We start from the raw sequence: 22,245 nt of genomic DNA, 5'->3' as shown, positions 1-22,245 counted from the left end.
ACCTTTATCTCCTCGTAGGTCCCGCTCCGTTATTAATATAACAAGTAGAAGGCTGCCCCAAATAAATACCCGCGAAAAGTGTGAAGGGTGAAATTTAGGGTTTCCTCTCTTCGCTAGGGTTTCTTCCTCTCTTCTCCAATGGCGCAAGAGCGATCAAAGGGTACCGTGAAATGGTTCAACGGAACCAAGGGCTTCGGCTTTATCACCCCCGACGATGGCGGCGAGGACCTCTTCGTACACCAGTCCTCCATCAAGGCCGACGGCTACCGGAGCCTCGCCGAGGGCGAGGCCGTTGAGTTCTCGATTGCAGAGGGCGACGACGGCCGGATCAAGGCCGTCGATGTCACCGGGCCCGACGGATCTAGCGTTCAAGGCGGTAGCGGCGGGAGCGGCGGTGGAGGTGGCCGGAGAGATGGGTACGGCTTCGGCGGCCGCGGTGGAGGCGGAAGAGGCGGTGGTTATGGAGGGGGATTTGGGTTTAATGATGGAGGTAGGGGCGGGGGAAGAGGTGGTGGTGGTGGTTATATGGGTAGCGGAGGCGGTGGGGCTTGCTACAACTGCGGCGAGGCTGGGCACTTGGCTAGGGACTGTTACCAGGGTGGTGGTGGTGGTGGAGGAGGTGGAGGAAGGTACGGTGGTGGGGGTGGTGGGAGGTATGGTGGCGGGGGTGGTGGAGATCGCTCCTGTTACAACTGTGGTGAGATGGGCCATATGGCAAGGGATTGCCGTAAGTAAAGCGTGAAGTTCTCATCTTTTTTGATCTGATAGTTTGGTGTTGTAGGTTGATCGTGGATGCTTATGTTTCCGCTCTTGTTTCACTCTTCTAGGGTGCTTATGGATATATTTTTCTCTTTGTTTTGTGGTTGGGTGTTCTGCTTTTAATGTATTGTGGGTTGTTAAGGGGCTTGTGTTGGGGCCGATGTGAACATACATCAAATGATGTATGCAGAAATATCCCCCAGCTCACAGCTTTTCAGTATACAAGTGCATTTTGTCCTCCTGTTTTCTCACATGTTATTTGATGGTGCTCTTCTTCTGGTTCTCTCGGTACCTTAACAAACTGGCATTTGATTCTGTTGTGTTTTTGGTGGCGATTTTCTGATTTTGTAGGTAATTTGTGGGAGCGGTCGTATCCGCTTTCATTTTATGTTCTTTAATGGTGCATCACTAATTTAAATTATTTGAATAAATATCAGGATCCTATTTAAACATTAAGCTGCTATGTCATGTACCTTTTATTTTTACCTGAGTACTGTTGGCATGCCATTGTTGTTTGAGCATCATGAGAGATGTTGTAATGGCTAGTTCATGTCTACAAGTTTCACTCTTTCTTGGCCTACGTTGGATTTTTTTGATAAACCGAGGCCTTATTTTCTGATTTAAATTCTTTACTGGCTGAAATGTATTTTCTGAACCTTTTGTTACTGTAAAGTAATAACCTTGGTAATTCCTAATAGATTGAGTGGGAATGTACAAGCTGTTGGTTGGAATTTTTTTCTTAACACCAAGGTCCTGTCGTGTGCACTTTCTTCCTCCCCCCAAAGGGATTATTTCTTATTTCTTGGGTTCTCTTGTTGGCAAGAGGGCAGGCTTAGAAAGGAAGTCTTGTTGTGATTCTTGTTCGTGGACAGTTATGATTTTCTTGTTGCATAGTAAAGAATGTCAGATTGTTCAGCTAATAAGTGCATAGCATGTGAATTGAGCTCTATATATTTGTGATACTAATAATGTAAGTTCTTTTAATTCTTATAAATGTATTGAATTTGGCATCATATGTGAAGAATATGTACACTAGTGGTGACATGTTCAATTTCTAGGACTAATGTATATGCCTTTTATGCCCCTTGCCAGGAGGATTAACTTATTACTTGCTTTAGGAATGTATAATATTTATAATGACTTGATTTGAGCACTATATTTTTAGTGTGCGTGATTGGAACATAAATTGGTTACTCCAGTGAACAAATATGGAGTTAACAATCGGGAGATATTTTTATAAATGCCCGACAAAAAATTATGTATATGGGTATATCATAGAGTATAGGCCTAATAGTCCTTTGTTTCTTTTTTTCCTGATCAAGAGCATGAAGTGGCAAGCATGGCATGTGGTCATCCTATACTAATATTACAATCAGCAATTAGCAAGGATTTTAGCATCTTCTGCAGATAACGTTGTCCATTAGTGTCATTTAACATACTAATTTTCTTAGACATAATGCTTTGTGAGAAACTTGAAGTGTACATGTAGGCTTTATTTTGCCTTTGTAACAATCAGGACATTGCAGAAAATCTGCGGTGATTTATATATTTTGTTATATTGTACAAGGTTTTATAGATGTGAGGAAATGGTTATGCTCTTTCTGTGCTATATTGTAACATGCACCAGAAGTGGAATGCTTACGCCGAAAAATTTGGAGCTTTGATTTCCAACTATTCTCTATAAACAGTTGAATATTGTTTCTAGTTATTCTTCTCTATAAACAGTTGAACATTGGAGCTTATATTTCCTCCCTGTTTACATGTCTAGTTTAATCACGTGGTATAAGAAAGTTTGCCTTGAGTAGATTTGAAGCTTTGACTAGGCTAGTTAGTATATCTAATCTTTCTATCAGAAAACATGAAACAGGTTGTCTTTACATCCAGATGTTGGTTGAATATCTTTTCTTTTCTTTAATGTTTTTTCTCTTTCACTCTGGGAAACTTCCTTTTATTCTTGATCGCTTTGGGCGGCCGTGAGATTCTGCGTTTGTTATAAACTTGTAGTAAAACAGTACAATATTGGTTTGCAAATGGTCATGGTATGTGAGCTTGGAAAAATGGTTGCTTGAATGATCTAATCATTGTGTTTGAGATTGCTTATTCAGCATGTCTTATTTATTTTCAAGTTGCATTTCTTGGGTTTTGTATTGGCTATATATTCCGTTTAGTGCTTGATGTCATTCAGATCAGTTTGATTCGGAGGAAAGCTGAATGCTGTGTGGTTCCTCATTCTCCTAATGTTATTGAACATTTTAGACATTAGTTGAACGGTTCGCCAACCTCTTCGACGATATGCAAGATTGGTCACCGTTAAATCGAAAATTATTGTTCGTAGTAATTTTATTATATATATTCTCCTGAAAGCAGCTGGGCAGGTAAATCAGTTTATTTATTTATTTATTTATTTTTGATTGTTTATGATTTCTAAAGCTAGATGTCAGTTCCATAATGGGCTAATTCTTACTAGATACAGTCATTTAGGCTTCATTAAGTTTTAACTGTTTAGTTTAGATTTTAAATTATATGTATTGCTTAATAATTACTTTGAATTAAATGTTGTCGAGATTTGTTCTGAGTTACCCTTTCTCCCCATCTTGATGCGGTGCAAAAGCATTTGCATACATTGATTTCGTAAGCACCAATCTCAACTCTTCGTCGTTCACTATTTTACCTCCATTTCTTACGAAATTAATTTGACAAAAGCAGTGCATACGAAATTAGTGTAATTTGACAAAAGCAGTGTATGCACTCTTCGTCGTTCACTAGGTAAAATATTGTATGCACTGCAAGAGATATACGCTGCTTCTTTCAGCCACTTTGCCTTTGTTTAACCGCAAGAAGTAATTTTTTCTAAAACAAGTCTAATATTAGTATAATAACTAAATAACCACTTTAATTCATAAATAACTCTATTTATTTTAATTTAATAATAATAAAAAATTATTATTGTAGTTTTTGATAGGATAATATTCTATCACATATCACTTTTATATAATTAATTCTCTCTAAATCTCCTGTGGGGAAACCGACTCTTAGTGCAAGCAAACTAGTCTTAGAATTCTTATATGCAAGCATTTGTTCTATGCATTTCAAGTCCACGTTTGTAATAAAAAAATAATATATATGTTATTACTATTATCTTACATCTCGTCAAGGGTATAAAGTAATATCGCAGTAATATCGATTTTCAATAGAAATTCATTACTTTCTAATATTTTAAGATCTACATCTAATTTAATTATTACACCTTATACTGTTATTGAAATGAATATTAGAGTAGTTTATATTAGTATTAAAAATTAAAAAACTTTTACTAGAATAGGCTTTATGAGTGAACAAGGCTATATCAATTCTAGAATATATATTCCTACTTGTTGTTCTAAAAAATGGGACTATTATTCTATGAATAATTATTTTTATGTTTGCCTATATTTCAAAATAAATGTATAATAATTATCTTCAGTGTAATCTAAAGTGAAGGAATACGGAATTATAATAAATACTTTTTATTTGATATAAAGTAGATTAATGAAATTTATATCAAGATAAATTGATAATTAGGTTAGTGCAATGCTATAAGATATAATCTTAATAATTAGTATCGGTATAATTATGACATTTAATTGTTAGTTTAAAATAAATAAAAATATTTTTAGAATTAAAAAATAATAATTATACTTGGCTGAACGGCGGCTTAAAGCGTGAATGCTAATAGACTATCTTGTATACTCCAAGTCCAACCCAAAAGGGTGGTTAACTAATTAACTGCCCACTAACTGCGATAACAGATGACCAAAAGAACTCTTGGATGGCTAAAGAAAGAAAAGTGAAAGTGAAAGCAATTATCTCCTTTGCCATCTTTGCAGTGAGGTCATATCACCTTGGTGGTCTTGGATCTATCCAACCACAACCACACTATTCCGAGGTCAAAATTAAGCTACTGTTTAAAGTTTAAACGCACAATGGGCCTCTCTTTGTCCCTCTTCCGTAAGCGAAGGGGGGTAATGTTTGTATCCTTCTCTCCATAGATTTTAAAAGGACGTACTACTGCATAGATAAGTACTGAAACTTTGGCAATGGTGCAGTCTGCATGGGCTTTTCCAATTCAGTAGTAGAAGTACAGTGGAGAATGACAGCAAGCTTTTGTAAAGGAGAGCTGATCAGACCTCATCTTATCCATCCTCATACACCATTGGCTCTTTACACGACAGCCCGTATGTTGCCTAGATCTCTTGCTTTCTTTCTTTTTTTCTCGATCAATTGCTTACGTGCGAAGGATCGATATATATCGGTGGGCTCGAAAATTTGTCCAAATAATTCGCCAAATTGTTACGAGAGTGTTTGTTTTGAGATCTTGATCTCCAACTTTTCATTTTCTTAAGGTGCTAATAAATAAATGAGAAAAATAAAAAAAAACTGAAGCTAATTTAATAGAAATTTTGATCACTGCGATTATGAGGTAACATGTAGATTTACATATTGAATTCTAATATAAAGTTTTATTATGATGGAGGTACGTGGGCTAGTAGTAAAACAACAAACGTGACTTCTTTGCCAAGTGGGCTGGGCACTTACGGATGTAACTAAGCCAGGAGCTGCAACTGGATCATATATAGCTGTAAAGATTCCAAATCTTTTTCACCCATCCTTTTCCTTTCTGAGCATTAGGACATGATCTTTTGGAGGACAAAATTCTTAGATATGTTTGACCAGCAAATGTGAAGACAACGATTCTAGTAAGTATATAAGTAGATCAGTGAATAGCTTAAGAACAAAAGTCTACTCCTCCTCTCCAGACTTGCATCCAAAGTTGGTTAAATTCTCTCGCGCGATCATTTGCTTGTACCCGTTCTAATTAAGAAAAATGTCATAAAATGATTAAATGATTAGTCACAACAGACATAATCCATTTTAAATTCTTTCACAAAGAAATTTAAGTGATAAATCCAATCTCATCTCCCAAGGGAGATAAAACTTTGGGGGGGGCATTCTTGTCATTTCACGTATGAAACAACAAAGAGGGAAAAGGCTGAGGTGCATGCATGATGCCACTGATGTCCATGTATATATATATATCTCTCTCTCTCTCCAAGAGTAGGAAGCTACCAGGTAACTAACCAAGTGATGGTGGCTACCATCTTCTCTGTTCTTTAGTTGCTAGCTTCCCTTATTCCTCTTCTCATTTTAACTTCTATTCAAACAATTAAGAAATCGAAGCATTAGGCATCAACAAGCTTAATGGATCATTTCTCCATTATTCTCAAACTCACTCTTCTGCTCCTGTTACTCTTCTACAGAGGTAATTAATATAACTTTCTCTCCTTATTCCATTTTGTAACCACCATGATTATGATCACGATCAAGCTTATTTGTATATATGTACAGGGTTTGTAGTAGTAAAGTGCACCAAGTTCACATTCTCAAACAAGTGCAGTGGCACAGTGTGGCCAGGAATACTATCCAATTCCGGCAGCTCGCCGTTGCAGACCACCGGCTTCGAGCTCCCAGCCGGCGAGTCGCGTACGCTCCTCGCCTCTTCCGGCTGGTCCGGCCGCTTCTGGGCCCGCACTAGTTGCAACTTCGACTCCGCCGGCCACGGCTCGTGCTCTACCGGCGACTGCGGCTCTGGCGAGCTGGAGTGCAACGGTGCGGGCGCTGCCCCGCCAGCGACGCTGATCGAGTTCACTCTCGACGGCGGTGGCGGGAAGGACTTCTACGACGTGAGCTTGGTGGACGGATACAATCTGCCGGTGGTTGTGGAGGCGGCCGCCGGCGGGTGCGACGCGACGGGGTGCGTTGTGGATCTGAACCGGAGGTGCCCGGCGGAGCTCAGGGTGGGAGACGGGGAGGCGTGCCGGAGCGCGTGCGAGGCGTTCGGCCGGCCGGAGTTCTGCTGCAGCGGCGATCATAGTAGTCCGGCGACGTGCGGGCCGTCGGTCTACTCGCAGATGTTCAAGTCGGCGTGCCCGCGGTCGTATAGCTACGCCTACGATGACGCCACGTCGACGTTTACGTGCTCCGGCGCCGATTACGTCATCACCTTCTGCCCGGCGCTCTCTCCAAGGTATATATATATATATATAAGCACTTCTTCTAAAATTTCCTTTTTCAAAACAACTTTAAAGATTATATAAGAGGAGGCCAATGCAAGGAGAAGCTTTGTAGCCTAGTCCTGACTTGAAGACTTCCAAGAGTTAGTGGTATAATTTATCTCTCCCTCTTGATTGGTGCTCCAATATTTAATACTTGAGAGTTGAGACACCTAATTTTTAGTTAAGGGATAAAGAGCTCAACTCTCTTCAGTGATAGTTCATGATTTAATTGATACAATATCAACTTATCTCTGCTTGGATTTACTTGGTTTACTATAGTATGAGTTTGGTGAGTTATAAGTTAGATATGAATTTAGTCAAGAGTCCTCGGTTTCCTCTTACTTGTACATAATAGGCAAGATTGTGTGACTTTTTTTTTAAACAAAAAAACAAAAACTCCCATCATGGAATCTATGGCTTTTATTGAAGTTGGAAAGAGTTGGAAAGAGGACAAAGGCAGGATAAGTAAAGAGAGGAAAAGAGGCTTTATTCCCTCATCCTTTCTTCCTCCTTTTTTCTGCTTTGTTCTTTCCCCACCATGTATGGTGGTGCAAAGTTTTAGCAGCCAGTGGGTAGTGGTGGTTGAGTTAAAAGGTGGCCAAGTATAGTTGGAAAAGCTGGAATCTAAGTTTTCTTCAGCATTTCTTTAATCAATTCAATTGATCAAAATGTTATTACACCTAGTTTAATCATCATTAATCACTGTATTTCTTTCTATTTTAAAATTTGGCAGCCAGAAATCCTCAAAGGATCCTTCACCAAAAGCAACAGGGGCCATGTTGGAAGATGATTCTTGGCTTGCAAGCTTGGCCAGTGGAGAAGCTAACCTTGTGAGGAGGAGAGTGCCCTTGGTACTACTAGCCACATTGACCATTGCAACTGCTGCTATTTGTCTCCTACTCTGACTTTAACTCTAGCTAACGTGGCAGTGCCAAAAACTGGCTCCTTGAGTAGTTCTCATTATATTGCCTTCAAATTAAGGAGTTGAATTGAAATTTTCTCCCTCTTCTTTGATGGCAAGTTGCCTCTGATGTGTATTGTTATAGCCAAACAAGTTTAGTACAGACTAGTAGTTTACTTTACTTTCTTGGGAGCATCAGTCTTTTGGGGTTAGATCAGAGGAATTTTTAAGTAGTAGATAACCATAATATTTGACTCTCTTTGTTTTGCGAATGATATATATTTTTCTTCAGTTTAGAACCAATACCACCATTTCTAAATATAAGTCACCCCATACATACAAGATACAAGGCCATTAATATGAATTCTCATCTCTCTTTCAGCCATTCCAAATCTCTACATGATTGCATTAGCTATGAGATTGGACTGCAATAACGAATTTATGCATTACCTAGAACAAAAAAACTAGATTTAGCATCATATTTTTAACCAACTTTTTTTTTTTTTTGTTGATAAAGATTGCCGAACTATTACTAGTGATCCTGGTAATTTTTATCATTATTTGTGCACGAGATATTCTGTCATGCAAAAGGCACGTACAAAAAAATTCTCTTACCAAGAACATTAGGAGTAGAATAGAAGTCCTGACGACCATAAGGTATATATATATCATTGTCGAAGGTGAGCATAATTTACCAATGAATTTGATTCTACTAAAAGATCAGGAAAAAAAAAGAAATATAAAATCCATAGAAAAGACCTGTCAAAAGTTCATAAACCTAATTGCACAACAGAGGGGAAGGAATAAAGAAGAGAAATCATTGCTGAATATAAGAATCATTACTTTAATTTATCAGAATTTGAGTCTACCAAAAGTTAACAAAAACAATATTTAATATAGATTGAAGTCCTTCAGAAGGTTCTAAGCCCGAATTACACAAGTAACAAGGAGGGAAAGGAAGAAAATAAAAAGAAGAGTAACCATTGCCAACTATAAGCATATTTACTGAGATATGACAGCACAAATATTCTTGATTGCAACATGCAGTTATTAGTAGCAAAATTAAATAGCAATATCTTCCTTACAGTATAATCGATTTGCACCTTAGACAAACCATGCTACGAAAGGACTAGCGCGATGTAGATGCTGCTGCTGGTCCTTCCAATATTAACTACTAGAGGTGGATGCATCTTCCTTTCAATTTGCTGATGGATCAGAACTTAATATAAGAAAATCAAAGAGAGAAAACTGAGCAAAAGTTAGATAAGATTTGATCTTCTACCAAAATAGAAACTAAAGTAAATACAGAATATTCTTTCACAAAGAAAAAAACATGAAACAGTCGCACATCACCATTCCACAATAGCTTCATTCATAATAGTCCAGGGGCATTCTCTCAGGCCCTTTAGACTGAATGAGCGGCTCATTCTTTCCTAAACAAAAAATTCAGTGTAGTCTGAGAATCTCTTGCTAGGTCAAAAGATGAGAAGCACCAGCTACAAGGGAAGAAAGATATTTACAAAACCACCACAAGAGTAGCTCCTAGTTTCTTGGTTTTACCTACCAATCGTCTGCGTACGAGAAGCAGTCTTAGATGGAAGAAGATGATAAGAAATTAACATAACGAGAGTGTGGAATTTTCATTATTTTGTGAACAAAAGATACAAAATTGTGATGAGATATCCCAATTGCATTATTCACCAAAACAATTAAGCCCATAAAAAGATGTCATCAGTGTCTAAGAATTCTTTTCAAAGAATCAAGGTATTTAGTAATTTGATAACTCCCAGTGACCACTTCAATCTTCCTGATCTTTACTTCATTTCTAACAGTCGGAGCAGGGGCCAAAACATAAAAGGAAAGAAGATTCAGAGGCTTTGGATTCTTTCTGATGAATGAGTGAAGCATTAGACTACACAGAGACCCTAATAAGCATCAGAGGTAAGTCTCTGAATTTTAGTGAAGTCTTAATAATCTTTGCAAAGAAAATAAGAAATAAGTAAGAATTGTAGATGGTCATCAAATCCAGAGCTGACTGTAGATGGAAAATCAGGGGAAGAAAGCATGACTTTCTCCTTAAGGAGGTAGCCGTTGATGATCATCAGATCCAGTGAGATATTAATAACCAATTTATTAGATATTGTACCTGAGAATTCAGAGCAACTCTCTTTTGGAGGCTTTTGGGTAATAAGATCCCTGTGGTTAATATCAAGGGCCCTCTTGCCACACATATATATTTTCTTACTCGCATCAGAGAGTCTGAAACTGCATTGTCTTCTCCATGTTGGCACTCCACCTATATTTGGATGTCACCACCAGAGGGTCTTGTCCAAATGGTCTTATCATTACTGAACCAATATTCTCACTCGAAAGAGGATTCTTGCACCCATCAGCCAGAGATTCCTTCAGGGCCTTTTCAGTCTTTGCAAAGCTTTAGACATTTTTGGACACATTCTGGAACCTTTGTCTCATTAACCATCAGGTATTGCATTAAACACTTGTCAACAGGATAGATGAAAAATATAACCTGAGAACAATTAACAGAAAATAGAACTAGAACTTTCAGAAATTTGACTAATAGGAAGTAAGAACGTTATATTAATCAATGTCATCAACTGACAATGTAGTGGAGGTACTGCAAGAACTATATAAGTTATCGTTGTAAAGTTCAGAATTTTATTTATATATATTTGGGTAGTGTCTATGGCAAGCGCTAGATATTAGTGGGTCAGCATGCGTGTCGAAACTCCAACAGCCTGACAGCTGGTGGGTAGGACATGAAAAGAGGACCATATGACCAAACTGAACAGTAGAAACAATGGATCTATTTTAATGCTAAATCAAAATCAAATCCTGAATAAACATCCCAAATAGACCAAGATTATATTACTCTTTTATTAGTAATGACCTTGAAAACTATAAGCATTCATTTGAAGGAAAAACTTGCTTGAAGTATAAGACGACTAATAGGAAGGCTACTTGTTTCTACTTCATCATGTAAAACTTAGTACAAGTCCAGTAGTCGCAAAAAGAAAAAAGGAATCCATATGAATATGGATTTTAGATCCTTTGACTGACCATGATAAAACTTCCAAGAACAATGAAGTCCACAATAAATTGGATAAGTTCATTACAATAGTTATTTTAAATGCCTTAATTGTTAGTGGATTTAAAGCAGAAGAATCATAAGGTCTTCGGCCTTAGAAAGACTCCATCAAGTTGTGTACATGAGTTGCAAATTATAAGATGAATAATTAAGTATGAGATGAAGTCCATAATAAATTGCATAAGTTTATTATGATAGTTACCTCAAATGCTTTAATGGCTAATGGAACTAAGGCAGAAGGATCATAAGGTCTTTGGCCATGGAAAGACTCCATCAAGGTGCTGTATGTGAATAACGAAGTATGAGATGAAGTCCAATAAATACCTTGTTTTACATATTTTTTTAGATGTTGCAATTCTGCCATGTTCTCTATCCAACATCATGTGACATAGCATCAAGTGAGCTGAGCCCAAGGTTCTTCATCACAGTCTTCTTTACAGGACAGGATCTCAGAGATTCAACAACATCAAACTTCCCAATTGATGCATAAGCGTTAGAAAGCAGTACCACATGTCCAAAATCACTTGATTCCATCTGAAGCACCTTATCAGCTGCAACAGTTGCAAGCTCCATATCACTGTGCAAATGACACCCTCCGAGCAGAGCCTTCCAAGCATTGAGACTGGCATCTTCCTGAATTGAGTTTACTAACTTTCTTGCATCTTCCAAAAGCCCAGCTCGTGCAAGCATGTCCACCACACAACCAAGATGCTCTCCTCCTGGTTTAATACCCTTCTCCTTTACCATCCTTCTGAAAATTGTCAAGCCATCATCCAATAAACATGAATGGCTGCAAGCCATTAAGGTGTTCAAATATGTTACCTCGTCTGGCTCTTCACCAGACTTCTCCATATCATGGAAAAGAGAAACTGCCGCTTCCCCTTTGCTGTTTATACCGTAGGACGTTATCATAGTGTTCCAGGAGACTGCATCTCGAGAAACCATCTCATCAAATACTCTCCGTGCTAGCATCACATAACCGCATTTACCATATAATGCCACTAGACTATTCTGGACCCATTTGCACAAAGACAAGCCTAATTTGAAACTATATGCATGAAACTGCTTACAGAGGTCAAAATTAGCAAGCTCACGAGAAGCTACCAGTAAAGTGACCATTGTTACTGAATCAATCATGTATTTATCTTCTTTTCTCACTTCACTGAGCAAGCGAAGCCCTTCAGTAGGATTTCTGTTCTGTACATATGCTGATATCATTGCAGTCCATGAAACCAAGCTCTTCTCCCTGATGCAATTAAACAGCACCCTTGAGGACCCTAAATCTGCACATTTGGAATACATCGTGATTAGAGAATTCATGATGGGAAGCTCTAGACCAAATCCACAGACGATGATTTGGTTATGGACCAATTTTCCTCTCCTCGTGTCACACAAAATTGTACAAGCTATTACCATATTTACCATGACTACCATGTCAGGATCAATGCCATTAGCTCTCATTTCGACAAATAGATTTAGAACTTCGTGAACACGTCCTAGATCTAGCAGAAAACTCATCATTGCTGACAAAGTAACTACATCCTTTACAACCAGCTTCCTGAAAAATTGTGTCGCAGATTGAAGATCTCCAAAACTCAAATACATACTGAACACTGCGTTCATCAATGAGACATCTAAATCAAGACCAATCTTGATCACATACCCATATATGCTCTCACATAGCCCAAACGAGCCATAACCGACACAACCCTGTACAACATTTATCATGGTGACAGAACTAGGAACCAGACCAAACACCAAAATCCTCTTAAAGAGCAACAAAGCTTCTTCAAACAGATCATTGAAAACAAACCCAGCAATCATAGCATTGAAGGTAACCAAGTTCGCCTCAACCATTTCCTCAAGCAAAGCATAAGACCTCATTGGACTTCTGCATTTAGCATAGCAATTCAATACAGCAGTTATAACAAACGGATTGGCTTCCAACCCACTTTTGATGACTCTTCCATGACAACACTCAGCAAGGCTCAAAACTCCGAATCCTGCTGAGCCAAGCAGTACGCTAACCATTGTGTAAGAATTGGGGCACAATCCTAATTTAAGCATATGAGTGAACACCTCAAAACACTCTCTGAAAAACCCATTATTTGAATACCCATAAATCATCGTCGAATAGGCAACAATATTCCTCTCGGGCATTTCATCGAACAGCTTCCTTGCGTCACGAATTCTACCAGCTCTGCAGTAGCGGTGAATGAGTTGGGTGGTGAAAATTAAATTCTGGGTCCTTTGCGGAGATTGGAGGTGGATGGAAGGGTTGGGATACTGGGAAGATGAGTAGTGGAGGAGAAGTGAGCATGGATGATAGGACTTAAGTGGCATACGACATTTCGACAGGGGAAATTTTGTTAAGGAGGTTAGCATTAAGCAGGCTCTCGTGCACGTTGGCGGTCACGTCAGCGAATCAAGCTCGGAGGCTATTACTATAAATTAAAGTAGTGCTACGAGTCCTTTCTAACGGATTTTACAAGTGTAATAATATTTGTGCATATTAGTCCTCTAATTCAAGGGTATTCATGTAAAACAAACACAGCTGGTCAAAGAGTTTTGATAAGACCATCATCAAGTAGTAGTAAAATATTCCCGAATTGTAAGATAAATTATAAACAGATCCGTCGATTAAGTAAATAGTTATTAATGCTTATGCTAATTTTTAAAGACCAACTGGGCTTCTATCTCGTGGTTTTCCACCGTGACACGTTTTAATGGCTCGCATTACGACCGGTTAAGTGTCGTCCCCTATGCGACTCGGCAAAAATAGTTCGAGTGGAAAATATTGCATCTTGGCTGAAGAGAAAAATTTAGGAGAGATCATGGCGGAACTAGCCCTCGCGTCCGCCATCTTAGAGCCGGTGATCGCTAACTTGGGCTCCGAGCTATGGAAGAATCTAGGGTTGGTTTGGGGCTTTGATGAGGATCTCCTCAAATTGAAGAAGACACTAGAAAAGATCAACACCGTGCTCATTGCTGCAAATCACAAGTCTATAACTGATCCAGGTATTCGAGATTGGCTTCGGGAGCTCAAGGCTGCGGCTTACGATGTCGACGATCTGCTGGATGACTTCCAAGTTGAGGCACTGCGGCGAGGCAGCCATCGTTTTGTCACAGGAAAGGTTAAAGATTTCTTCTCAGCTAACAACCAAGTTGCCTTCCGTTATGAAATGACCAAAAGGGTTAAGAAGATTAATGAGAGGTTAAATGAAATTGAAGTGGAGAAGAATAGATTTCAATTTCCAGTGGTAGAGATCTCTGTGAACACCACCACCGTGTCCTGCCTGGAGAGGGAGACTTTCTCTATTGTTGATGAAAATAATGAGTGTAATGAGTTATATGGAAGAGATGATGATAAGGAAAAGATATTAAAGTTCTTACTTGAGATGGATAATGACAAGCCATTATCTGTTCTTCCGGTAGTTGGTTTGGGAGGAATTGGGAAAACTATACTTATTCAAATGGTTTTACAAGATAAGAGAATTAAGGAAGCTTTTCAACCTCCAAGCTGTATACCTCCAATCTGGGTTTGCGTCTCACAAAATTTTTCCACTAAGGAGATTGCAAGTAAAATCATCGAATGCATTACGGGAGAGAAGTGCAATCTTTCAGCTATCGAACCTATGAAAAGAAAACTTTATGAAATAATTGGGAAAAAAAAGATTTTGCTTGTGCTGGATGATGTTTGGAATGAAGATGCACTTAAGTGGGAGGGTCTGAAATCTTTGATCAATTGCGGTGGATTAGGAAGCAAAGTGATAATAACAACACGCAACGATGAAGTTGCAAGGATAACACATACTACAAATTCACATTGGCTGAATGTTTTAGAGTTTGAGCATTGTTGGGATTTGTTTAGACATAGAGCATTCCAAATTGGGAGAGAAAGAGAGAACTCAAGATTGGTACAAATAGGCAAGGAGATTGTCAAAAAGTGTGGAGGTTTACCCTTGGCAGCAAAGGCTCTTGGAAGTCTGATGGGCTCAAGGCAATTGGTAGATGAGTGGCTTGCTATTCGAGATAGCGAAATTTGGGAAATGCCTCAGGATGAAGTTAAAATATTACCTGCACTACAGTTGACCTATGAACATCTACCATCCCAGGTCAAACAATGCTTTGTGTATTGCTCATTATTCCCCAAGGATTATCGATTCGATAAGAATAAATTGATTCAGCTATGGACCAGTGAAGGCTTCATTTCTTTGTCTAGTGGGTGCATGCATGCAGAGATTACTGGCGATAGCTATTTTACCTATCTGCGACGACAATCCTTTTTTCAGATTGAAGAGAAAGATAAGTTTAGTGAAGTAAGATTATTCAGTATGCATGATTTAGTCCATGACCTTGCTTGCTATATCGCAGAGCATGAATTCCTGGTAGGAAGAATGGTGGAAGACATTAGCAAATGGCGTTATTTCTCCTTAGACTTGGGTGCTTGTTCTGAAGAAATGGTCAATATGGATGTCATTTCTAAAGCAAAGAAATTAAGGTCTTTCCTCGCAGTGAATTCAAGCGGTGGAGCAAATATTCAGAACATTGAGATACTGTCAAGCCTTTCCTACTTGCGGGTGCTGGATTTAAATTACTGTACAGTTAGAGAGTTACCCTCCACAATTGGTAAACTAAAACACTTGAGGCTGCTTGACCTATCATATACTGATATAAGAAGATTGCCTAATTCAATAGTTAGCCTTCACAGTTTGCAAATTTTGAACCTGGCCTGCTGCTCTGAGCTCCAAGAATTGCCTCAGGACATGAGGAAAATGACCAGCCTCAGAATTCTAGACATCTCTGCCTGTGCTATGGATTGCCTGCCTCCTGGACTGGGGAGCCTAAGAAACCTTGAGACACTTCCATTTTTCGCTGTGGGCAGAGAGCCTGGATGCACCATTGCTGAGCTGCAGCAACTTGATCTTCTTAGAGGTAAACTAGAAGTCCTATATCTCAATGAAGTGAAAGATGCAGAGGAAGCTAGGATTGCAAACTTGAAGGCAAAGACAAGCCTGAGGTCACTGGTGTTGAGCTGGAGTAATCGCAGTTCAGCAGGTCCAATTAGACCAGTTAGTTCACATGAGAATGTATTTGAAAGCCTGGAGCCTCCTCCCTTTCTAGAGGAGCTAGAGATAAGATGGTATAACGACAGTAAGTTTCCGAGTTGGATGACTGGGATGAACATATCAACCGTGTGTCAGAATATAATTAAGTTAACACTACTCGGTGTAAAGAGATGTGAATGTCTTCCACCTTTGGGCAAGTTGCCCTGCCTCAAGTATCTTCGCATATGGCGTATGTACAGTGTGAAGAAAATGGGGAGTGAGTTTTATGGTGATGGCAGCACATTTCCAGCACTGGAACATCTCACTTTAGAGAGCATGCCTAATTTGGAGCAATGGTGTACAGTGGAAGCTGGCCAAGAGATGATGATCACGTTTCCTTGTCTTCAGAAACTGGAGATCTGGGATTGCCCAGTATTGACTGTTGAGCCATGTTTTCCATCGTCGGTAACGGAGATGATGATAGTCAAAAGCAATGAGCAGGTGTTATCCGCGAGGAGCTTGCAAAGATTGTCTAAGTTAAGGAAATTGGAGATAGCCAAGTGCCAAGCTTCATCAAAATCCAACAGTTGGGATGGACTACAGTACCTTGCTGCCCTTGAGGAGTTGACGATCTCAGAAGCTCCGATGCTTGTTAGTCTTCCAGCGAGCATCATTCAACACCGCTTCCCAGCCCTTCAGTCATTGCGTCTCTGGAATATGTCTAGCTTGATATCACTAGGAAATGATTTAGAGTCTCAAGACATGCCTCCACTTTGCTACTCTGGCCTTCGACATCTTGAACTATACTCTTGCATTAAGTTGACAGTATTGCCAGAATGGATAGGATGCCTCACCTCCCTCAATAGTTTAAGTCTAGCGTACTGCAGAAATCTAACGATGTTACCGCGGCACCTTCCTTCACTCCAAAGATTGCACATTCAAGGTTGTCTTCCTCTAAATAGTCGATGCGAGAGGGAGAGAGGCGAGGATTGGCACAAGATAGCTCATGTCTCTGATTTCCAGATCAGATGAGTTCTAAAATGGACGCTCTAGTTGCTACATGTCAAGTTGATTACTATTGTCATTTTTCTTGAAGCTTGTAACTACTCTGATATTTCACACGGCTTAAGTTTTCTCACATGTAGGCAGAGAAGTTCTCTCACATTTTTCAAGTTTTGTTTCAGTTCAATACGTATCATTTCACTTCTCAATAAATATTGTTGTCTTTTTCATATGTACTCGGTCTGCACGACTGATGAATATACTATGGTTTCTTCAGCAGCAGAACTTTGAACAAGATAATATGAAAAACTGCCCTCTTTTTTGTTTCATTTCTCATTTTCATCTCCTTCAGATCTTGATCTTGTACAATTCACTCATTGTTATCTGCACATTCCAAAACGGTAAACTATGCTACTCTTAATTCCTTTAATGTCACTTTGTTCGTTTCTCTTATTTGGTTATGGTATCATACTCCCTGAGACTACTTGAGAATATCTTCAATTATGATTTACGAACCATCATCCTGGGCAGTAGACAGAATAACTCAAGATATCTGACAGATAACCAAAATGACACAAGTAGTTCCCAAGTAGGCGAACTTGCTCGATAGCCTTTACTGCAATGGCTGAAACAAAAATGAAGAGACTGAGATTGGCACACCTTCCAAGCTTTTCCACAGAATAAAACTGTGAGGGAAATATAATTCCAATTGAGTGGCAAAAGTTTACATCTTCAATTGATCAGTCAACCAAAGCTATATCAACTGATCAAAATCTTTGTAACGGAGTGTAAGAAGAAAATTTAAGGTCAAATATAGACATGGAATCTTCTAATTGTTTTTCTCCTTTGCTCTATGAAGTTCTCCACTGCAACTCGATTTGAATCTGGCCATTCTTCGAGTCAATGAGATGGTATTTTTCGTTAGTTTGCTTATTACCTACAATGTCTGCAAGGCTTATATCAACATAACCCAATATTTCCTGCACAGAAATGTACAAATGACTGAGAAGTCCCAAAAAAAACCAAGCAGCATAAGAGAACAATTAGACTGATATAACTAATAAGTATCAACCAGACACCATTTCTGTGTATAAAAGCAAAAGATCTATTAAGAACAACCACAAGTATAACTGAATAACATCAAAATAATGTCAACAGCAACTGGTACCGAGGACCATAGACAAAAATGATTTACTAACTGTAACTCAATTGGAAACATGAACAAAAATTACTGAAAAAAGAAGACAGGTATTCCCAGCTTCAAAACGTAAGCTTGTCACATAGTTTCAAGAATAACTTCAGTATACCTAAATGAGCACTAATGCAAGGTGGCAAGTGCATTCATTATGTAGAATACTACAGTCTCTAACTTCACTCACTACTTATTAGCAATTCTCAAGGTCAGAAAATCTGTATTAGAAATCACAACTCAAACAAGATAATAAACACCTCTTCCAAGTTCCAATTAAGAAGGTTTCTACTGTGGAATCCTATCACTGCAGTTTCTGACTGATAAGAAAGACTAACCTATTACCCTAATATCCAGACAATTCTGTAAGCTTGAAAAGTAAAAACGGTTTGTCCTCGTTGGCATGTATCCTTAATTGTCAATATTCTAGTTGTGAGATTTCTCAAAGATGAGCAACTTATGAATACATTATGAATATCAAACTTTAGAAAGGACACTGTATTCTGGCTACGAGACCTCTGAAAGATCGAGCTTCTCAATGTTAACAAATTATCAGATGCAACAAAATCCTGGTAGAAACAGTGAGTTGGCATTTCCTCACTTCACATTACAAGAATGCTAGAAGGAAATCAGTCGAAAGAAAAAAGAAAAAAAGAAAAGAAAAGATTACATCAGTTTCAATGCCAGTCGTGCAGGACCAACACCGTTGTACTATGATAATGGATTTAGCATCCTCATTAATTTAAAGAAGGCCTAATTAACTTGAAGCAAAAGAAATAAACAGGGAATGTACTGCACAATTGTTGACAAATGCTAAACTGATAGATTGTACCTTGGAGTATATAATCCCTTTGTTTGGTGGTTTACTTAGTACTTCCACATGTATTTTATCATTAATAGGTGGTTTCTCACATACAAATTCGAACACCTCCTCCCATCGTGGATCCTTGTTTTTCCTCATGTGCTGCATCCAAGAAGTATCTTACAATCAGACGATAAAACTTGAAGGATCAAAATTGAAGAACAAAAATTCCTAGGAACCTGACACATGATACCTTAGTTTTTTTATCCTCCCCTCTATAAAGGATTTTCACATAGGGGTTCGTATGATGTTTTCCTTCAAGATCTTTCGCTTCATGAACAATTACAACAAGCAAACCACCATCCGAAGGAGTACCATCAGGAGCCTTCTGTATTATTATGTTTGCATCTTCACTGACATCATTGGGTAGATCTTCTTCCTTAAAAGGCTTATATGCCACTTCCAGGATGATCTCTCCACGTGACTTCTCATTCTGAACATCATTTGGATCCATATTTTTGAGCAATTTAAGAGTCAATGGCTTTGTCTCATCGGGGGTAAGTTCCCTCAATTGAATGACATTCATGCCTATTTTTTCAGGTCTTCCAACCTAAACAGAATATGAGAAGTCAATTGATTTTCATTAAGATATAATATGGCTGCAACTGATATGAAATTTTTTAATTGATGTTCAATGAGATGTCAGGCGGACAGCATCCGATATTAGAAGAAGAAGAATTGTAAAGAAAGATATAGGCAAACAAAACAAGCCACACCTTTTCCCAATCATATAGACACTGAGCTCCAAAGATTGAGTCTCTAGATCTTTAATGACAAACCTGAATTCCTTGTTCCATTCGGGATTAAGATTATTGTACTTGACTTTTGTTTTCTGGAATGAAAGCTTATTATCTGATAGCTTAAGTTTCACAAATGGGTCTGATTTACCCAACAGATCTTTCTTTTGCAGTTTGCGTGCCCCAACAACTTTTATTTGTACAATTCCAACAGGCTTCTTTAAGGCTCTGCAAGATTGTGAAAACTAAATTAGTGGCACATGTTGAAATCACTAATCTTATCTACTTATGATAGTAATGGAATTAAAGAAAATCAAAGTTAACAAATATGTGCACTAACATTGCGGGATCCAATATTGGCACTTCAAGTGTCTTAGGCCATAGGTAACAGAACTAGGAACCAGACCAAACACCAAAATCCTCTTAAAGAGCAACAAAGCTTCTTCAAACAGATCATTGAAAACAAACCCAGCAATCATAGCATTGAAGGTAACCAAGTTCGCCTCAACCATTTCCTCAAGCAAAGCATAAGACCTCATTGGACTTCTGCATTTAGCATAGCAATTCAATACAGCAGTTATAACAAACGGATTGGCTTCCAACCCACTTTTGATGACTCTTCCATGACAACACTCAGCAAGGCTCAAAACTCCGAATCCTGCTGAGCCAAGCAGTACGCTAACCATTGTGTAAGAATTGGGGCACAATCCTAATTTAAGCATATGAGTGAACACCTCAAAACACTCTCTGAAAAACCCATTATTTGAATACCCATAAATCATCGTCGAATAGGCAACAATATTCCTCTCGGGCATTTCATCGAACAGCTTCCTTGCGTCACGAATTCTACCAGCTCTGCAGTAGCGGTGAATGAGTTGGGTGGTGAAAATTAAATTCTGGGTCCTTTGCGGAGATTGGAGGTGGATGGAAGGGTTGGGATACTGGGAAGATGAGTAGCGGAGGAGAAGTGAGCATGGATGATAGGACTTAAGTGGCATACGACATTTAGGTTAGCATTAAGCAGGCTCTCGTGCACGTTAGCGGTCACGTCAGCGAATCAAACTCGGAGGCTATTACTATAAATTAAAGTAGTGCTACGAGTCCTTTCTAGCGGATTTTACAAGTGTAATAATATTTGTGCATATTAGTCCTCTAATTCAAGGGTATTCATGTAAAACAAACACAGCTGGTCAAAGAGTTTTGATAAGACCATCATCAAGTAGTAGTAAAATATTCCCGAATTGTAAGATAAATTATAAACAGATCCGTCGATTAAGTAAATAGTTATTAATGCTTATGCTAATTTTTAAAGACCAACTGGGCTTCTATCTCGTGGTTTTCCACCGTGACACGTTTTAATGGCTCGCATTACGACCGGTTAAGTGTCGTCCCCTATGCGACTCGGCAAAAATAGTTCGAGTGGAAAATATTGCATCTTGGCTGAAAGAAAAATTTAGGAGAGGTCATGGCGGAGCTAGCCATCGCGTCCGCCATGATCGCTAACTTGGGCTCGGAGCTATGGAAGAATCTAGGGTTGATTTGGGGCTTTGATGAGGATCTCCTCAAATTGAAGAAGACACTAGAAAAGATCGACACCGTGCTGGTTGCTGCAAATCACAAGTCTATAACTGATCCAGGTATTCGAGATTGGTTTCGGGAGCTCAAGGCTGCGGCTTACGATGTCGACGATCTGCTGGATGACTTCCAAGTTGAGGCACTGCGGCGAGGCAGCCATCGTTTTGTCACAGGAAAGGTTAAAGATTTCTTCTCAGCTAACAACCAAGTTGCTTTCCGTTATGAAAGGTTTAAGAAGATTAATGAGAGATTAAATGAAATTGAAGTGGAGAGGAGTAGGTTTCAATTTCCAGTGGTAGAGATCTCTGTGAAAACCACAGTGTGCTGCCTGGAGAGGGAGACTTCCTTTATTGTTGGTGGAAAAAATGACTGTAATGAGTTATATGGAAGAGATGATGACAAGGAAAAGATATTAAAGTTCTTACATGAGATGGATAATGGCAAGCCGTTATATAATTGGTTTGGGAGGAATTGGAAAAATTATTCTTCTTCGTGTTGTTTCATAAAATAAGATGATTAAGGAAGATGTTCAATCTCCAAGCTATATATATTCAATCTGGGTTTGTTTCTCATAAGATTATTATTGAATGTATTATGAGTTAGGAGTGCGATCTTTCATCTATCAAATCTATGCGAAGAAAATTTTAAAATAATCGAGAAAAAAAGATCTTACTTGTGCTGGATGATGTTTGGAATGAAGATGATCTTAAGTGGTTGGTCAATAACGGTGGATTGGGAAGTAAAAAGATAATAGCAACACACAATGACGAAGTTGCAAGAATAACACATACTACAAATTCGCATTGGCTAATGTTTTAGAGTTTGAACATTATTGGGATTTGTTAGGCACAAAACATTTCAAATATAGAGATAAAATGACAACTCAACGATGGTAGAAATAAGCAAGAAGATTGTCAAAATGTGTGGAGGTTTACCATTAGCAACAAAGGCTCTTGGAAGTCTGATGGGCTCAA

At 38.7% G+C, this 22,245-nt stretch overlaps 4 protein-coding genes and 1 pseudogene across 6 annotated transcripts; 3 read left to right on the top strand and 2 right to left on the bottom strand.

The window, feature by feature from the left end:
* The first annotated feature begins 54 nt into the window (after window positions 1–54).
* LOC140789598 (cold shock domain-containing protein 4) lies at window positions 55–1,042 on the top strand. The gene has a single exon (XM_073139365.1). It carries the CDS (start codon window positions 139–141, stop codon window positions 733–735), a length of 597 nt encoding a protein of 198 aa, XP_072995466.1. The 5' UTR covers window positions 55–138; the 3' UTR covers window positions 736–1,042.
* A 4,724-nt stretch (window positions 1,043–5,766) lies between these two features.
* On the top strand, window positions 5,767–8,024 carry LOC140789586 (thaumatin-like protein 1). Its single transcript, XM_073139353.1, has 3 exons — window positions 5,767–6,058; window positions 6,145–6,823; window positions 7,585–8,024. Exons 1-3 carry the CDS (start codon window positions 5,998–6,000, stop codon window positions 7,754–7,756), a joined length of 912 nt encoding a protein of 303 aa, XP_072995454.1. The 5' UTR covers window positions 5,767–5,997; the 3' UTR covers window positions 7,757–8,024.
* A 603-nt stretch (window positions 8,025–8,627) lies between these two features.
* On the bottom strand, window positions 8,628–13,331 carry LOC140788789 (pentatricopeptide repeat-containing protein At3g03580-like). 3 transcript variants are annotated; one of them, XR_012109093.1, is made up of 3 exons: window positions 11,061–11,201; window positions 9,899–10,279; window positions 8,628–8,957 (listed from the first exon to the last, which is right to left on the bottom strand). XR_012109093.1 is itself a non-coding variant. In XM_073138243.1 (2 exons), the coding sequence occupies exon 1, from the start codon at window positions 13,241–13,243 to the stop codon at window positions 11,228–11,230; it is 2,016 nt and encodes a 671-aa protein (XP_072994344.1). In that variant the 5' UTR covers window positions 13,244–13,331; the 3' UTR covers window positions 10,144–10,279; window positions 11,183–11,227. The 3 variants fall into 3 exon arrangements, 1 of the variants encoding a protein (XP_072994344.1); XR_012109095.1 differs by lacking the exon at window positions 11,061–11,201 and having other exon boundaries at window positions 8,843–8,971; window positions 9,899–10,035; XM_073138243.1 differs by lacking the exon at window positions 8,628–8,957 and having other exon boundaries at window positions 10,144–10,279; window positions 11,183–13,331.
* A 235-nt stretch (window positions 13,332–13,566) lies between these two features.
* On the top strand, window positions 13,567–17,237 carry LOC140788779 (putative disease resistance protein RGA3). The gene has a single exon (XM_073138230.1). It carries the CDS (start codon window positions 13,621–13,623, stop codon window positions 16,936–16,938), a length of 3,318 nt encoding a protein of 1,105 aa, XP_072994331.1. The 5' UTR covers window positions 13,567–13,620; the 3' UTR covers window positions 16,939–17,237.
* Window positions 17,238–17,559: 322 nt separating this feature from the next.
* On the bottom strand, window positions 17,560–20,511 carry LOC140801173 (synaptotagmin-2-like; annotated as a pseudogene).
* Window positions 20,512–22,245: the final 1,734 nt, after the last annotated feature.

Source organism: Typha latifolia, chromosome 1, assembly GCF_019914945.1.
Source record: "Typha latifolia isolate L0001 chromosome 1, TyphaL0001v2, whole genome shotgun sequence".
NCBI lineage: Eukaryota > Viridiplantae > Streptophyta > Magnoliopsida > Poales > Typhaceae > Typha > Typha latifolia.
The sequence above is the reverse complement of the archived record's forward strand: the minus strand, read 5'-3'. Positions and strand labels throughout refer to the sequence as shown.